Source organism: Wyeomyia smithii, chromosome 3, assembly GCF_029784165.1.
Source record: "Wyeomyia smithii strain HCP4-BCI-WySm-NY-G18 chromosome 3, ASM2978416v1, whole genome shotgun sequence".
Classification (NCBI taxonomy): Eukaryota; Metazoa; Arthropoda; class Insecta; order Diptera; family Culicidae; genus Wyeomyia; species Wyeomyia smithii.
The window spans coordinates 169,853,648-169,866,445 of NC_073696.1; the positions used below are offsets into that span (position 1 = coordinate 169,853,648).

The 12,798-nt window shown below is 38.3% G+C and overlaps 2 protein-coding genes across 2 annotated transcripts; both read left to right on the top strand.

Moving 5' to 3' along the window:
• The first annotated feature begins 3,231 nt into the window (after positions 1–3,231).
• On the top strand, positions 3,232–4,056 carry LOC129728835 (uncharacterized). The gene has a single exon (XM_055687301.1). The coding sequence runs from the start codon at positions 3,232–3,234 to the stop codon at positions 4,054–4,056; it is 825 nt and encodes a 274-aa protein (XP_055543276.1).
• Positions 4,057–6,099: 2,043 nt separating this feature from the next.
• Positions 6,100–7,398, top strand: LOC129728836 (uncharacterized protein K02A2.6-like). The gene has a single exon (XM_055687302.1). It carries the CDS (start codon positions 6,100–6,102, stop codon positions 7,396–7,398), a length of 1,299 nt encoding a protein of 432 aa, XP_055543277.1.
• The last annotated feature ends 5,400 nt before the right edge of the window (positions 7,399–12,798 follow it).

Sequence of the window (12,798 nt, forward strand, 5' to 3'; positions counted from 1 at the left end):
TTTCACTACTAGTTCGTAGGATAGGTACTAGTGTTTGCATAAAGCTGTGAAGTTGTTCTCTTAGTGTCATACATATCTCAAGCAGCTCAAAAAATTAGTTTCAGCTATTTTCTAAGGTTACGGAAGAGGGATCAGAAATGACCCAAAATGTGTTTATGTGGTTTACTGATAGCCCTTTCACAAAATATCTCTTCAGTACATTTCAAAACACATGAAAATTGAGACTTTTTGTACTTTTTCTTCATTCACCCAGAAGCAGAAACAAATCGATGACGTACGTAACGTATCTAACAGTCACAATCCCTGGCTTTTTGGACCGATAGGCCTGAGCAAAACTAGAGAGGGAAAAAAATCGATGAAGTAGTTGAAACAACACCAATGATTTTAAAAATAAAAATTAATCGAGGATACTGTCTACAGACATTAAAAGACGAAAGTTTGTATCTTAATTGACAGTGGAACTGGCACTTGTAAATGATTGCGAGATTCGGAGATGGTGGACATACAATGTTATATGATGATAAAATTGGGCGAAAAAGGTGATAAAATCGGGGGCAGATAAAATCGGATACTGATATAATCGGGTGATTACTGTATTTTCATAGCCAAAAAAAAAATCGGTTTTCGATGGTTTTTGATGCCAAATGACTTAGAAACGCATGAAACGTCGAGAATTGGTGTCATCTGAAAAAAAAATTGCAAAAATCGACTCTCTGGGACTTATTCGTTTTTTCAATTGTGGAAGGCGGAGTTTAAAACATTTAGAATTTATTTAATGAAATTGATTGCTAGTCTCTCGAAATAGCCTGTATAATGATATATACTATAAGTAGCATCGAATACATCATAATTCATAATATTGTGAAAAATGAGTATAAAATAAAAAAGCACTTCGGTTCGTTTGATTGGTGTGACGTCTTCGACAAAGTTGTAGATAATAATTCTGTCTTTCCAAAAAAATACATTTAAAAAAATCATTTATTGAAAAATAAAATAAGACGAAAAATTAAAAAACAATCATGTATTCAAATGAGCTCATTTTTTAAAAATCTGATTTTTTAATAAAACCTACAAAAGATTGCCAAAACAATGAAACCAGTCCGACCATTTAGAAGTTAAGAAAAAAAAGTTATCGTCTTTTGAAAAAAAAAATTTTTTTTTCTTTTGAAAGGACAAAATATTATCTACAACTTTGCCGAAGACACTATGTCAATCAAACAAACCGTTTCGACTGTAGACATATTTTTAATTTCCAATAGAGCACTGTATGAGGAATTAAGAATATTTTTACGGTCAAAAAGGTTTATTTGATTGTCATAGTGTACCTGGCAAAGTTGTAAATAATAACTTTGTACTTCCAAAAAAGATGTACCCCGTGAAAAAAAAATAGCCTTTTTCTGATTCCTCCATGACCGGTTTCGTTGTTCAGGTAATCTTTCGAAGTTTTTATAAAAAAAATCGATTTTTTTCAAATGGGCTGTTTTGGATAATTAATTTTTAATTTTCTTTTAATTTGTTTTTAAAAAATCAATAATATGTTTTTACAGTCTACATTTTTATGGAAAACAAAACTATGAGTTACAACTTTGCCGAAGACGTCACACCGCTCAAACGAACCGTGTTGGCTCTAAAAGTATTGGTAATCATCAATACCATCATAACAGCATTTTTCAATAGTTTTTCAATATGACTTGTGTTTCAAAAAATTGAACCTATAGCACAAAAGGGCATTTTTTGCCTATGAAAACGACTATGCAAAGTTTCAGCCAATGGGCACGTTCATGTTCTGATGATGTAAACTTGACAGAAAATGTATGGTTGAACTGTCAAAACGACGCAAACTCAGAAACAACGAGTCAATTGTGTTGCTTATTGATTGAGATCCCTATCCCTGGCGAAGGACATTATTGTGGTAAGGGGCTGTCCACATACCACGTGGACAGCTTTGTGTGATGTCCACGGTCCTTACAAAAATTTTATAATTCATATGGGCATTTGTCCACGGGGGGAGGGGGGGGGTCAAAATTGTTAAAAATCTGTCCACGTGGTATGTGGACGGCCCCTAAATAAAACGAATAAATTGACTGGTACAGCATTCGCATAAACAAGTACAAGTGTCCTAGAGAGTATATTTTTCAAACAAAATCAAAAAAACATATTCCATCAGTATCCACCGTTTCATGTACTTTCAAGACACTTGGAATAGAAAACATTATTCAAATTCCGTGCACCTCCCGTGTGTGATTTTGTAAATGACATGGAAGCATTCAACATTTTCCGCGAGACACAATCTTTATTTTGGTTGAGTTATATTTTTTTGCACAGAGTAGTTTTTTGAAACATTTTGTAAATTTGTTTTGAAATATCTTGCCATTTTACATGGTATTTTTTTCCAATTAAACATTGCCACCCTAACGACAATGATGTAGCAAATATTATATTTTCAGGAATTTTTCTATTGGTATTGAGTGAAAAGTGATTTTTTTCTTTTTATACTCATTTTTACACAATATTATAAACCACTCTATGTCAAATAAATGAACCACCCTAATGAAACATAATGTTTTCGATGCTAGTTATAGTGTATATCATTATACAGGTTATTTCGAAAGACTAGCGATCAATTTCATTAAATAATTTCTTAATATTTTGAACTCCGCCTTTCGCATCTGAAACCGCCATTCTCTACTGCGAAAACTTGCCGAACTTTTTGCGGATATGTTAACCTTTTCTACCTTTTTGTCCATCCTGACACACGTTTTATACAAGCAAGATCTCTAAACCAACTGGGAACTTGAACCTGCCACCAAAACAATCTCATTATGGGAGTAGGAGACAACACACTTTTTTTTCACTCTCTTTTTGACAAAAATCTCAATCATTGGCTGAATGATATTGCGACTAACCCCATATACTCAGCTGTGCACATTTAGATACAAATGTTGTTGTTAGCAGTCACGACAAGAGGCGAATAGTGCGAAGGAAGAGAAAGAGAGTACGCCAGCAGGGATACTATATACATGGTGCACTTTGCAATCCTCGTAACTCGTCTTACACATAGATCTGCTTGCAAATGTGAGAAGAGTAAATGTGTATCGCACACTGACAGAGATGTTAATGCATCACAAAGGAGATTTATATGTATTCAAAAATCGCTAGAAACGATTTTCTTCCATCGCTGCCGACGACGTTGGTATCGAGTGGCGTAAATGGTTGAAGTCGTTTGAAACGATGGCACGAGCGAGCCGAATCAACGACGATGAGTGGAAAAAAGACTTACTGTTGCATTACGCCGGCTCGACAGTTCAGCAGCTCTTCGATACGTTGCCAGACTTGCCGGGCGATGACATGCGCGGCCTGTTGATAAACGTAAACAATTATACACCGAACATGACGTGCTACGAAGAGGCGGTTGGAAAGCTGAATGCATTTTTCCTTCCGAAGGAAAACTCGACTTACGAACGACACTTATTACGCCAAATAAAACAGAAGGCTGAGGAAAGTATTGATGCATTCACAATTCGATTGCGTGTCCAAGCCGAGCGGTGTGGCTTCGGCGATAGAGTCGAGGAAAATGTGAAAGATCAAATCATCGAAAATTGCCAGTCGGCCGCTTTACGTAGAGAGCTACTTAAACGGGGCGATGCTGACTTACAGGAAGTTTTGAAAATAGCGAAAATTTTCGAGACGGTGGCCTTTCAAGAAAAATCTTTCAACAGAGAAGCTCTAAAACCCCAACCTAATGAAGTGAACAAAATTGAAGTAAAATCATCCTACGGTTACAAAAAGCGCTCTACGGAAACGACGCAAGTGGAATGTCATCGATGTGGATATTTTGGACACATTGCACGGGATGAAAAGTGCCCGGCGAAGGGTAAATCATGCAATAAGTGTAATGGACGTGATCACTTCGCGAGAAAGTGCCGCAAACGGAAGCATTCGATGCCACCCGTTGTTAAGCGTGATGTTATCTCGAAGGTGGCTGACAGTGTCAATGATGAGGCCAGGAATCAAGGTTCCAGTACGGTTAACCAAATTGTCAATACTGAGACGTAATATGTATTTAACGTGACGACCACCGACAACGATGGCAAAGTGCAATGTGAAATAGGAGGTGTTACTGTTTCAGCGGTAATCGACTCGGGTTCAAAGTTTAATCTGTTGAGCGAAGTCATTTGGGAGCAAATGAAGTTCAAAAAGGTGGTTGTTAGTAACCAGACACGGGAAGTATCCAAGATCTTTAAAGTTTATGGCGGACAGGAATTGTCAGTGCTCGGAGCTTTTACTGCTACCCTCAAAGTGGGTGAACGGATCACTTCGGCTGTGTTTTATGTGGTGAAAGGAAGTGGAAAGATCCTGATTGGTCGCGATACGGCAACGGTTATGGAAATCTTAAAAATAGATGCTACGATCAATGAGATTGATGCAGAAGACAAAACCAGTCCTTTAGGCACCATTAAGGACGTGATCATCGATATCCCCGTCAAGACAGATGTTGTACCAGTCATCCAGCCATATCGACGCATTCCTGTCGCATTAGAAAAACTGGTGGATACTAAACTTGATGAATTGCTGAGCAAAGGAATTATCGAAAAAGTGAACGAACCTTCCAAATGGGTTTCTCCGGTTGTCGTCGTTCCTAAAGGAGACGACGTGCGCATATGCGTCGACATGCGGCGGGCTAATGAAGCGGTGGAGAGGGAGAATCATCCATTGCCGACGATTGAGGATTTTCTTCCGGATCTCGCAAAGGCAAAAGTTTTCTCAAGACTTGATGTAGAAAACGCTTTTCATCAGGTGGGCTAACGACGATTAATTGAAATCAAATTGACAGTGTTTCTAAATCGCGCGATGTGAAGACTTAAGATTTACGTTAGGGAGAAATGAGTTTCAAACATTTACTAAATATAGGAAAGTTTTATTTGGATACAAAAAAAAAAAAAAATAGAGACGTGGCCAACTGTCAATTTGGTGTAAATTCTCAATGAATAAAAACGATTCTTGGAAACATTGAGTTTTATTTTTAGGTGGAAATATCCCCAAGGTCCAGAGAAATAACAACTTTTATCACACGCAGAGGCTTATACAGGTATACTCGCCTAATGTTTGGCATCAGTTGCGCCCCTGAGCTATTCCAGAAAATTATGGAACAGGTCTTGAGTGGGTCTGAAGGTTGCGTAAACTTCATCGACGATGTAATCGTACACGGATCTGACAGACAGGAACACGATACACGTTTGGAAAAGGTACAACTAAGAAAATTTTAGCAGCTTAATACTCAATGCCCGAACTACGAGAGATGAATGTTAAGCTTAATGATGCCAAATGTGTGTATGGAGTATCTGAGCTGATGTTTTTGGGACATATTTTATCTTCAAATGGAATTAGACCCGCTACAGATAAATTAGAATCAATTCGTAAATTCCGTGAACCAAGTTCTAAAGAAGAAACTCGAAGTTTCTTGGGCTTAGTCAATTATATAGGCAAGTTTATCCCGAATTTAGCGACCTTAACTAATCCTCTCCGGCAATTGACTAAGCAACAGAAGTTCGTTTGGAACCAGGAGCATCAGAAAGCTTTTGATGCTCTGAAACATTCCATGGTAAACCCTACAACTTTGGGTTACTTTGACATTGTGATCGCACTCAGTTGATCGCTGACGCAAGCCCAGTTGGTCTTGGGGCAGTCCTTATCCAAATTAACAACCGAGGCCCAAGAATTATCTCATACGCCAGTCGAAGTTTGACAGACGTTGGAAAGCGGTACGCTCAAATAGAAAAAGAAGCCCTTGCATTAGTTTGGGCGGTTGAACGGTTTCATTTCTATTTGTATGGCCGTTCATTTGAGTTGATCACAGACCATAAACCATTAGAAACTATCTTCAGACCGCGATCGAAACCCTGTGCGAGGATCGAGAGATGGGTGGTCCGGTTGCAGGCGTATAAAGTAAGAGTTATTTATCGGCCAGGCAATTACAATATAGCTGACCCCCTATCACGGTTAGCGGTCACAACTAAGTTGGACGGTAAAACTCTAGATACATATACGGACCATTACATACATTGGGTAACTTTAAATGCTGCGCCAGTTGCTTTGAAAATGACCGATATTGAGCGAGAGTCGGAAACGGATAGCTCAATCAAAGCTGTCAAGATTGCTTTGCAACAGGGTGTATGGAGTAACGATGCCACTCCCTTCAAAGTGTTTGAGACTGAGCTATGCTTCGCTGGAAAAATATTATTGCGTGGAACAAGAATGGTTATGCCACAGAGCATGAGAAGGCAAACACTTGACTTGGCGCATGAGGGTCATCCGGGCATCTCATTGATGAAGCAACGACTTCGAGCAAAGGTATGGTGGCCAAAACTAGATACACAAGTTGAAGCATACGTCAAAAACTGCCGAGGATGTATACTAGTAGCGGCCCCTGCTGCTCCTGAGCCGATGAAGCGTAGAGAGCTTCCATCTGCACCTTGGCATCACTTGGCAATTGATTATCTGGGCCCACTACCTTCGGGGCATTATTTATTAGTGGTGGTGGATTATTTCAGCCGTTATATTGAGGTTGAGGTTACGAAGAAAACAGATTCTGCTGAGACCATCAAGCGGTTGGACCCGATATTTGCTCGTTTCGGTAACCCATTTTCCATCACAGCGGACAATGGTCGACAATTTATAAGCGAGGAGTTCAAAGACTATTGTGTTTCGAAGGACATCAAGCTAATTCATACAACTCCATATTGGCCGCAACAAAACGGTGAAGTGGAGCGACAAAATCGATCCATTCTGAAGAGGCTTACGATCAGCCAGGCAACCAATGCTGATTGGGAAGTGGAACTGAATAAGTATTTACTGATGTATCGTTCCACCCCCCACTCAACAACTGGAAAAACGCCATCGGAAATGCTCCTTGGTTACAATATCCGTGATAAGGTTCCATCCATTCAACCGAAGGATATTGATGAGGAAGTTGTTGATAGAGACAAGGAGAAAAAAGATAAGGGAAAAACATATGCCGATGAGCGACGTAATGCTAGACCGAATCATATTGCTGAAGGAGATACAGTATTGTTGAAAAGGATGACGAAGGCCAACAAGTTGTCATCGAATTTTGATCCTGAGGTATTTAGAGTAATCAAAAGAAAAGGCGGAGATGTCGTGGTTGCCTCAGAAGAGTCTGGAGTCGAATATCGCAGGCACGTTTCTCATTTACAGCGCATCAACATCGATACTGAAACCTCAACCATTGAACCGGATACGAACCAGCCATCATCATCATCAGGACCAACCCCAAGCAGTGAAAAACAGACATGTGAATCTACAACAAGCTCTGAGCCAAGAACCAAGCGGACAACACGCCAGCCAACGTATTTGCAGGATTATATTCACCATACTTAATTGCTATCGTATACTAATATTATAATAATCTAATAATCATATATATATATATATTAAAATAAAAAAAATGAAACAGGAAAAGTAATGTAGTATAGTAATCAGCCTATGTAGATGTAATATCCTATGATTCATGTGTGTGAGTAAAAGGCTAAGGTGAGAGAGTACACATACACATTGGTTAAAAAATTGACTGCTGAAGAAAAATGTGACTTTCAAGGGACCAACTTGCAGTCCTGCACTTCTAACTTCTCCATCATTTGTAATTGCATCATAACAATACTTTGGAAAAATCTTGGTAACAAAATCCCGATTAAATAAAAAAATTCCCGACTTTCTCCCGCATTTTTCCCGATGTAATTCAATTCCCGACTTTTTCCCGCATTTCCCGTTTTCCCGATTGAGTGGCCACCCTGTTATTATACTGTTCTATATCCTATCTTATTCTGTTAGAAAGCTGATACATTAGTAACAAATTTTGATATGTGTTTGATTTGATACTGGTAGAATCATTTTTGTTATAATTTTTGTTATTTTAACACCTAACGGGATTAAATTGAAAACACAGCCTGTAAGGGTTTTTCCGTAACAAACTAACAGCTTTTGTTACATTTTTGTTTTTTCTTTCTGATCGGGTAGTGCTCAGCGAGGCTGCTCAAGAAACTCTTTGGTTGAGACGTTTACTTGATGACTTCGGTATTCATCAGACGGAGGCAACTCTTCTACAGGAAGACAACCAATCTTGTATTATGTTTGTGGGTTCGGAGCGAATAAATCAACGTTCAAAACACATTGCAACAAAAGAAATGTTTGTAAAAGATCTATGCGAGAAAAGTATTATTCAACTAAAATACCTATGCTCGGAGGAAATGATTGCACATGCATTAACAAAACCGTTGGGGGCGGTTGAGATTCGCAAGCATTCAAGAAAAATGGGGCTTATGGACGCGCAGTTTCTTGATGCGACGGTGGAAATAAAGGAGGAGTATTGAAGTTTGATGACGTCATTAGTTATTACCACCTTTGCGCTACCTGTTTTATTACAGTTTACCTACACCTGAAATTATCTACTGTTACCTTGTTTTCACAATAAAAACGTGTTTCCGTTCGTTCGCACTTCAGTATTGTGCATTTAAATAAAAATTATAAAAATGTCGCTGATAAACTGGCAGTCAGGCTTACTTCCGATGTTTATTTTTGGTGTTCTCGCAACACTGCAACCATCTCAGCCGCCACTGCGCTGTCAGTCCAGTTTATAAAAACAAATACATTGAAATCATTCCGCATTTCTTGTTGTGTGAACACGCAGTTGTTCTATGTGTTTGTAAAGTCGGAAGAAAGTTCGGAAGTCTGACTTCCGAACTTCAATTTAGTGCTGGCGCCACAATATGTATTTCTCGCTATTTATTCTAAATGATTTCCAAAACCACCGCTTCTTATAAATTAACAGGAATAACGCGTGTTTCAGGACACACACTAACAGGTTTTTCGTGTCCGGGTTTAGTAAAAAAGGAGCGGATTTTGCGGCTGATTATTATTATATAAAGAAATCTGCAATGATCTGATTAACTAAAATATTGAGTGAGTATACACTATTTTTTCTCAGATCTTTTTTTTTGCTACAAAGAAAATTCGACGATTAATTATTTCTTCACTCAATTTCGCAGGTTATCAACTCTCTTCGCAGGATGGAAGTTGCAGAGTGATAGATGTTTGTTTATTTCTTGGAAGCAATAAAACTCTTTAGTGTTTAACAATGCTGTATTTAATTGAATCAGTTGACTTAGTAATTAATAAATTAAATTGTATATTTAATCGTTTAAATCATATTCTGGGTTATCTAAAAAAAATCGCAAAATACGTACCTTAGTGAATTTTACATTACCGAGAAACTCGTTAAAGTTTGACAGGTTTTTGATTTTTGCTTTTACAGAATCTCGGTGTTTTGATGTATTACCGAGATTTTTACCGAGATCTCAGCTGTTGAAATCTCGGTAATTTATTTTACCATACTCGGTGATAATATCTAAGTGTGTAGGGTATTAGTTATGATTATTATTTCATCTTTTAAATTCGTCTAACGAAAGGATGTCCGATTCAGTGAAGGACTCACCTAGTACCGCGAAACCAGGTAAGAGCTCTGATGTTCATGCTAATGCTAGTGCGCGAATCGACCCGCACACAAACCTTCTTCTCAACTAACTAAAATAAGAAACATGCTAGATTAAGTTCAAGTCTTGGGGAGCTCCGTAGCCGCAAGGTTACAGAGTCCGCTTTGGTAAGCGGGTGGTCGTGGGTTCGAATCTTAGTAGAATCAGGCCATTTGCTTGTCAAAGGACTTTAAGCATGGGTTTATTCTCAGGCTCCCCACCACGTACCCTTCCTTCAATCTGGATTCTACAGACCCATGTTGACTCCTTCTAACAAAAATAAGTCCCATTATAATAAAACTGGTGTGAGTAACATATGAAAGTTCTCTCCAGGGAATTGTAACTAGGTGATATTGTTGGGATGGACAGAGGCTCGGTATAGTAGAGCAGTAAGCTTGAAAAGGAAAGGTAATTACACACAGGCACTGATATGAATGATAAGCGTATCACTTACTTCAATAGTGTTACTGCTAATAATATGAAGTGCGGAGTACAGAATACTCCTGGGCAATATCACAATAGATCTAAGCACTGGTCACAGTGATGAGTCCACACAGAAAAAAAAAGTTCAAGTCTTTTAAATGTCGCGCTGCTCCCAAACCCAACCGGTCGGAAGCTGCGAGGTTGCTCATTTAAAACTTCTCGGCGTGACGAAGAAGAGTCTATTCACAATACCGGACACAATTGTCGAACGTGTAACTCTATAGATCACAGCAGAATGGTGCAATGCGACGCTTGTGACGACTGGCACCATTTTAGTTGTGTGGGTGTAGCACAGCAGATCCAGAGCTAAAAAAACCTAAATTATCCACCTAGCGGTCAGACCCAGCCTTTCTCATTCAAATTTATTATTTGTAGAAATAAATTTACATGGACGCTTCAATCCAATGAAAGTACATACACTCTTTGGGTTCTAAAATATTGATGTTGTAATTGAAGTATAAAATATGAAACTTAACGTAATGTTAGTGCTTAAGAAATAGCGAAATAAGAGAAATGACTTAATTTCGAACAATTTCACGAAGCGATATCGGGAACGTTCAAATAGTACGAAACCGCATTAGAATTAAGTTGAGTCCACGTATATTGATCAAAGCAGGTATAGTTTTAAATAGTCTTTGAATTTTTTTCGTTCCATAACTTTTGAACCACATATCAAGTTGTTGTGAAGTTAGTTGTTTGTAAGTTTAAGAGATAACTCATTCGTATGACGCTAGTTATGTTGAATAAGTCGTGTAATCTTTGAGATAATAGACTCGTTGTTTTAACAATTTTATATATAACGGTTGCTTAAGTTCGATTATAATCGAATGAAATGGGAACGTATAGAGCAGCCGAATTATGAAACCACTTGTTCAATCATAGTTCATCAGTTAACCCTTAACTAGCCCGTTCATCTGATATCAATATTGTTCAAATTGGTTGTGTAGTTTCTGAGATAATGAAGTTTCGTGATTTTCACATTTCGATACATTATAGACGAAGTTACAGTCCGATTACAGTTAAATTCAATAGGGTGTTATGAGGCAGCTGGACCTCTCATTTGGCACTAATTTAGTGAAAATCGGTTCAGCCATCTCTGAGAAAAGTGAGTGAGTTTAAGTAGTCTTGTAAATATTTTACTTTTCATAGCTGGATTTCACATTTTTAAACATAACAGGCAAAGTAATAGTCCGATTGCAAAAGAAATCAATAGGGTCTTATGGGACAACTAGACCTTCCATTTGACACCGTTTTTATGAAAATCGGTCCAGCTATCTCTGAGAAACATGAGTGAGATTAAATAGTCTCGAGAATACGTTTCTTTCCATAACTTTTGAACCACATGTTCAATCTTAATGAAATTCAAAAGTTAAGGGTTTTTAGGTAGCCCGTTCATTTGAAATTAATTTTGTTCAAATCGGTTGTGTAGTTTTAGAGATATTGATGTTTCGTGATTTTTACATTTTGATACATAACCTCTAAACTAGAAATCCGATTACAATAAAATTCAATAGGGTCTTATGGGGCAAATAGACCTTTCATTTGCAATTAATTTCATGAAAGTCGGTCCAGCCATCTCTGAGAAAATCAAGTGAGATTGGGAGAGCGTTACACACACACACATACAGAAAATGCTCAGCTCGTCGAACTGAGTCGAGTGATATACGACATTCGGCCCTTTTGAGCACTTTTATACCTTTAGTTTTTTCAGTGATTGCTATACCTTTCTAGGAGAAAGGCAAAAACGATACGAAAACCTCTATACGCGCTACTAGGAAGGCTTCGGGTGCTTCAATCACATCAAGAAGCTCAGCCAAGGCTATACTAAAGCTGAAGTTGCAAAAAATTGATACCGAATAATCTTTGCTAGATAAAACATGTGTGACGGCCTATCAGAAACGGATTCTGAAGAAAATATTCCCTCTGAAAAATATGGGTGGCTCAGTAACCAGGAAGTGGACAATCAAATCAATTGTAATAATATTCACAGTGATAAATTTGTTTCGGAGGAATCATCGGATGATGACAGCAGTTCGGGAACATTTGACAACTGAAAGTTTGTTCCCAATAAAAGCTCCACGCTACATTCAGCAGCCAGCCTGCCTGCAGCCTGACTCGTAATCAACTAGCTGCTCGACAAGTCGTCGCTAGAGATCTCCCAACGTTCAACGAGAATCCTGAGGAATGGCCGCTACTTTTTTCGACTTACGAGAGCACATCGAGAATGTGCGGTTACACATAAGACGAGAACATGGCACGACTAAGAAACTGCCTGAGAGGAGACGCGTTCGCAGCAGTTCAGAGCCTACTTTTACATCCATTAAGGGGTTATATACCTTTTTCGTTTTCAAAAAACCGAAAAAAATTTTATTGCATTATCTTCAAATACAACAGCTTGAGAAAATTTTCACAAATTTTCATAAAGATCTGAGCAATAGGAAGAAAGAGCGATTTGCAGCGCGCCTCGCCACGGCCGCATAAGCTAAACTCGAAACTTTACACGCGATTATCTCGGAATAGTGTTTTCCGAAAAATGACTTTGCCGTGATCCTGATTGCGGGAAAACTACAGAACCGATTTCCTTCATCTTTTTTTTTTTTAATTTTCGTTATTAAATTCGCCGGTCCTTGAACGATCGCTTTTTGAAACATATAGTTACATTTTGCCGCAAAAAAAGATTTAATGCAATTTTTAGCGCTCAAAACGTGCATTTTTTGGGAAAAACGTTCCCGTTTGCACTGAAAACAAAATACTCATAAAAGCGATCGTT

What these genes read in the sequence shown, in the direction of transcription:
- LOC129728835 (XM_055687301.1), top strand. Translation starts at nt 3,232, where the DNA reads ATGGCACGAGCGAGCCGAATCAACGACGATGAGTGGAAAAAAGACTTA.
- LOC129728836 (XM_055687302.1), top strand. Translation starts at nt 6,100, where the DNA reads ATGACCGATATTGAGCGAGAGTCGGAAACGGATAGCTCAATCAAAGCT.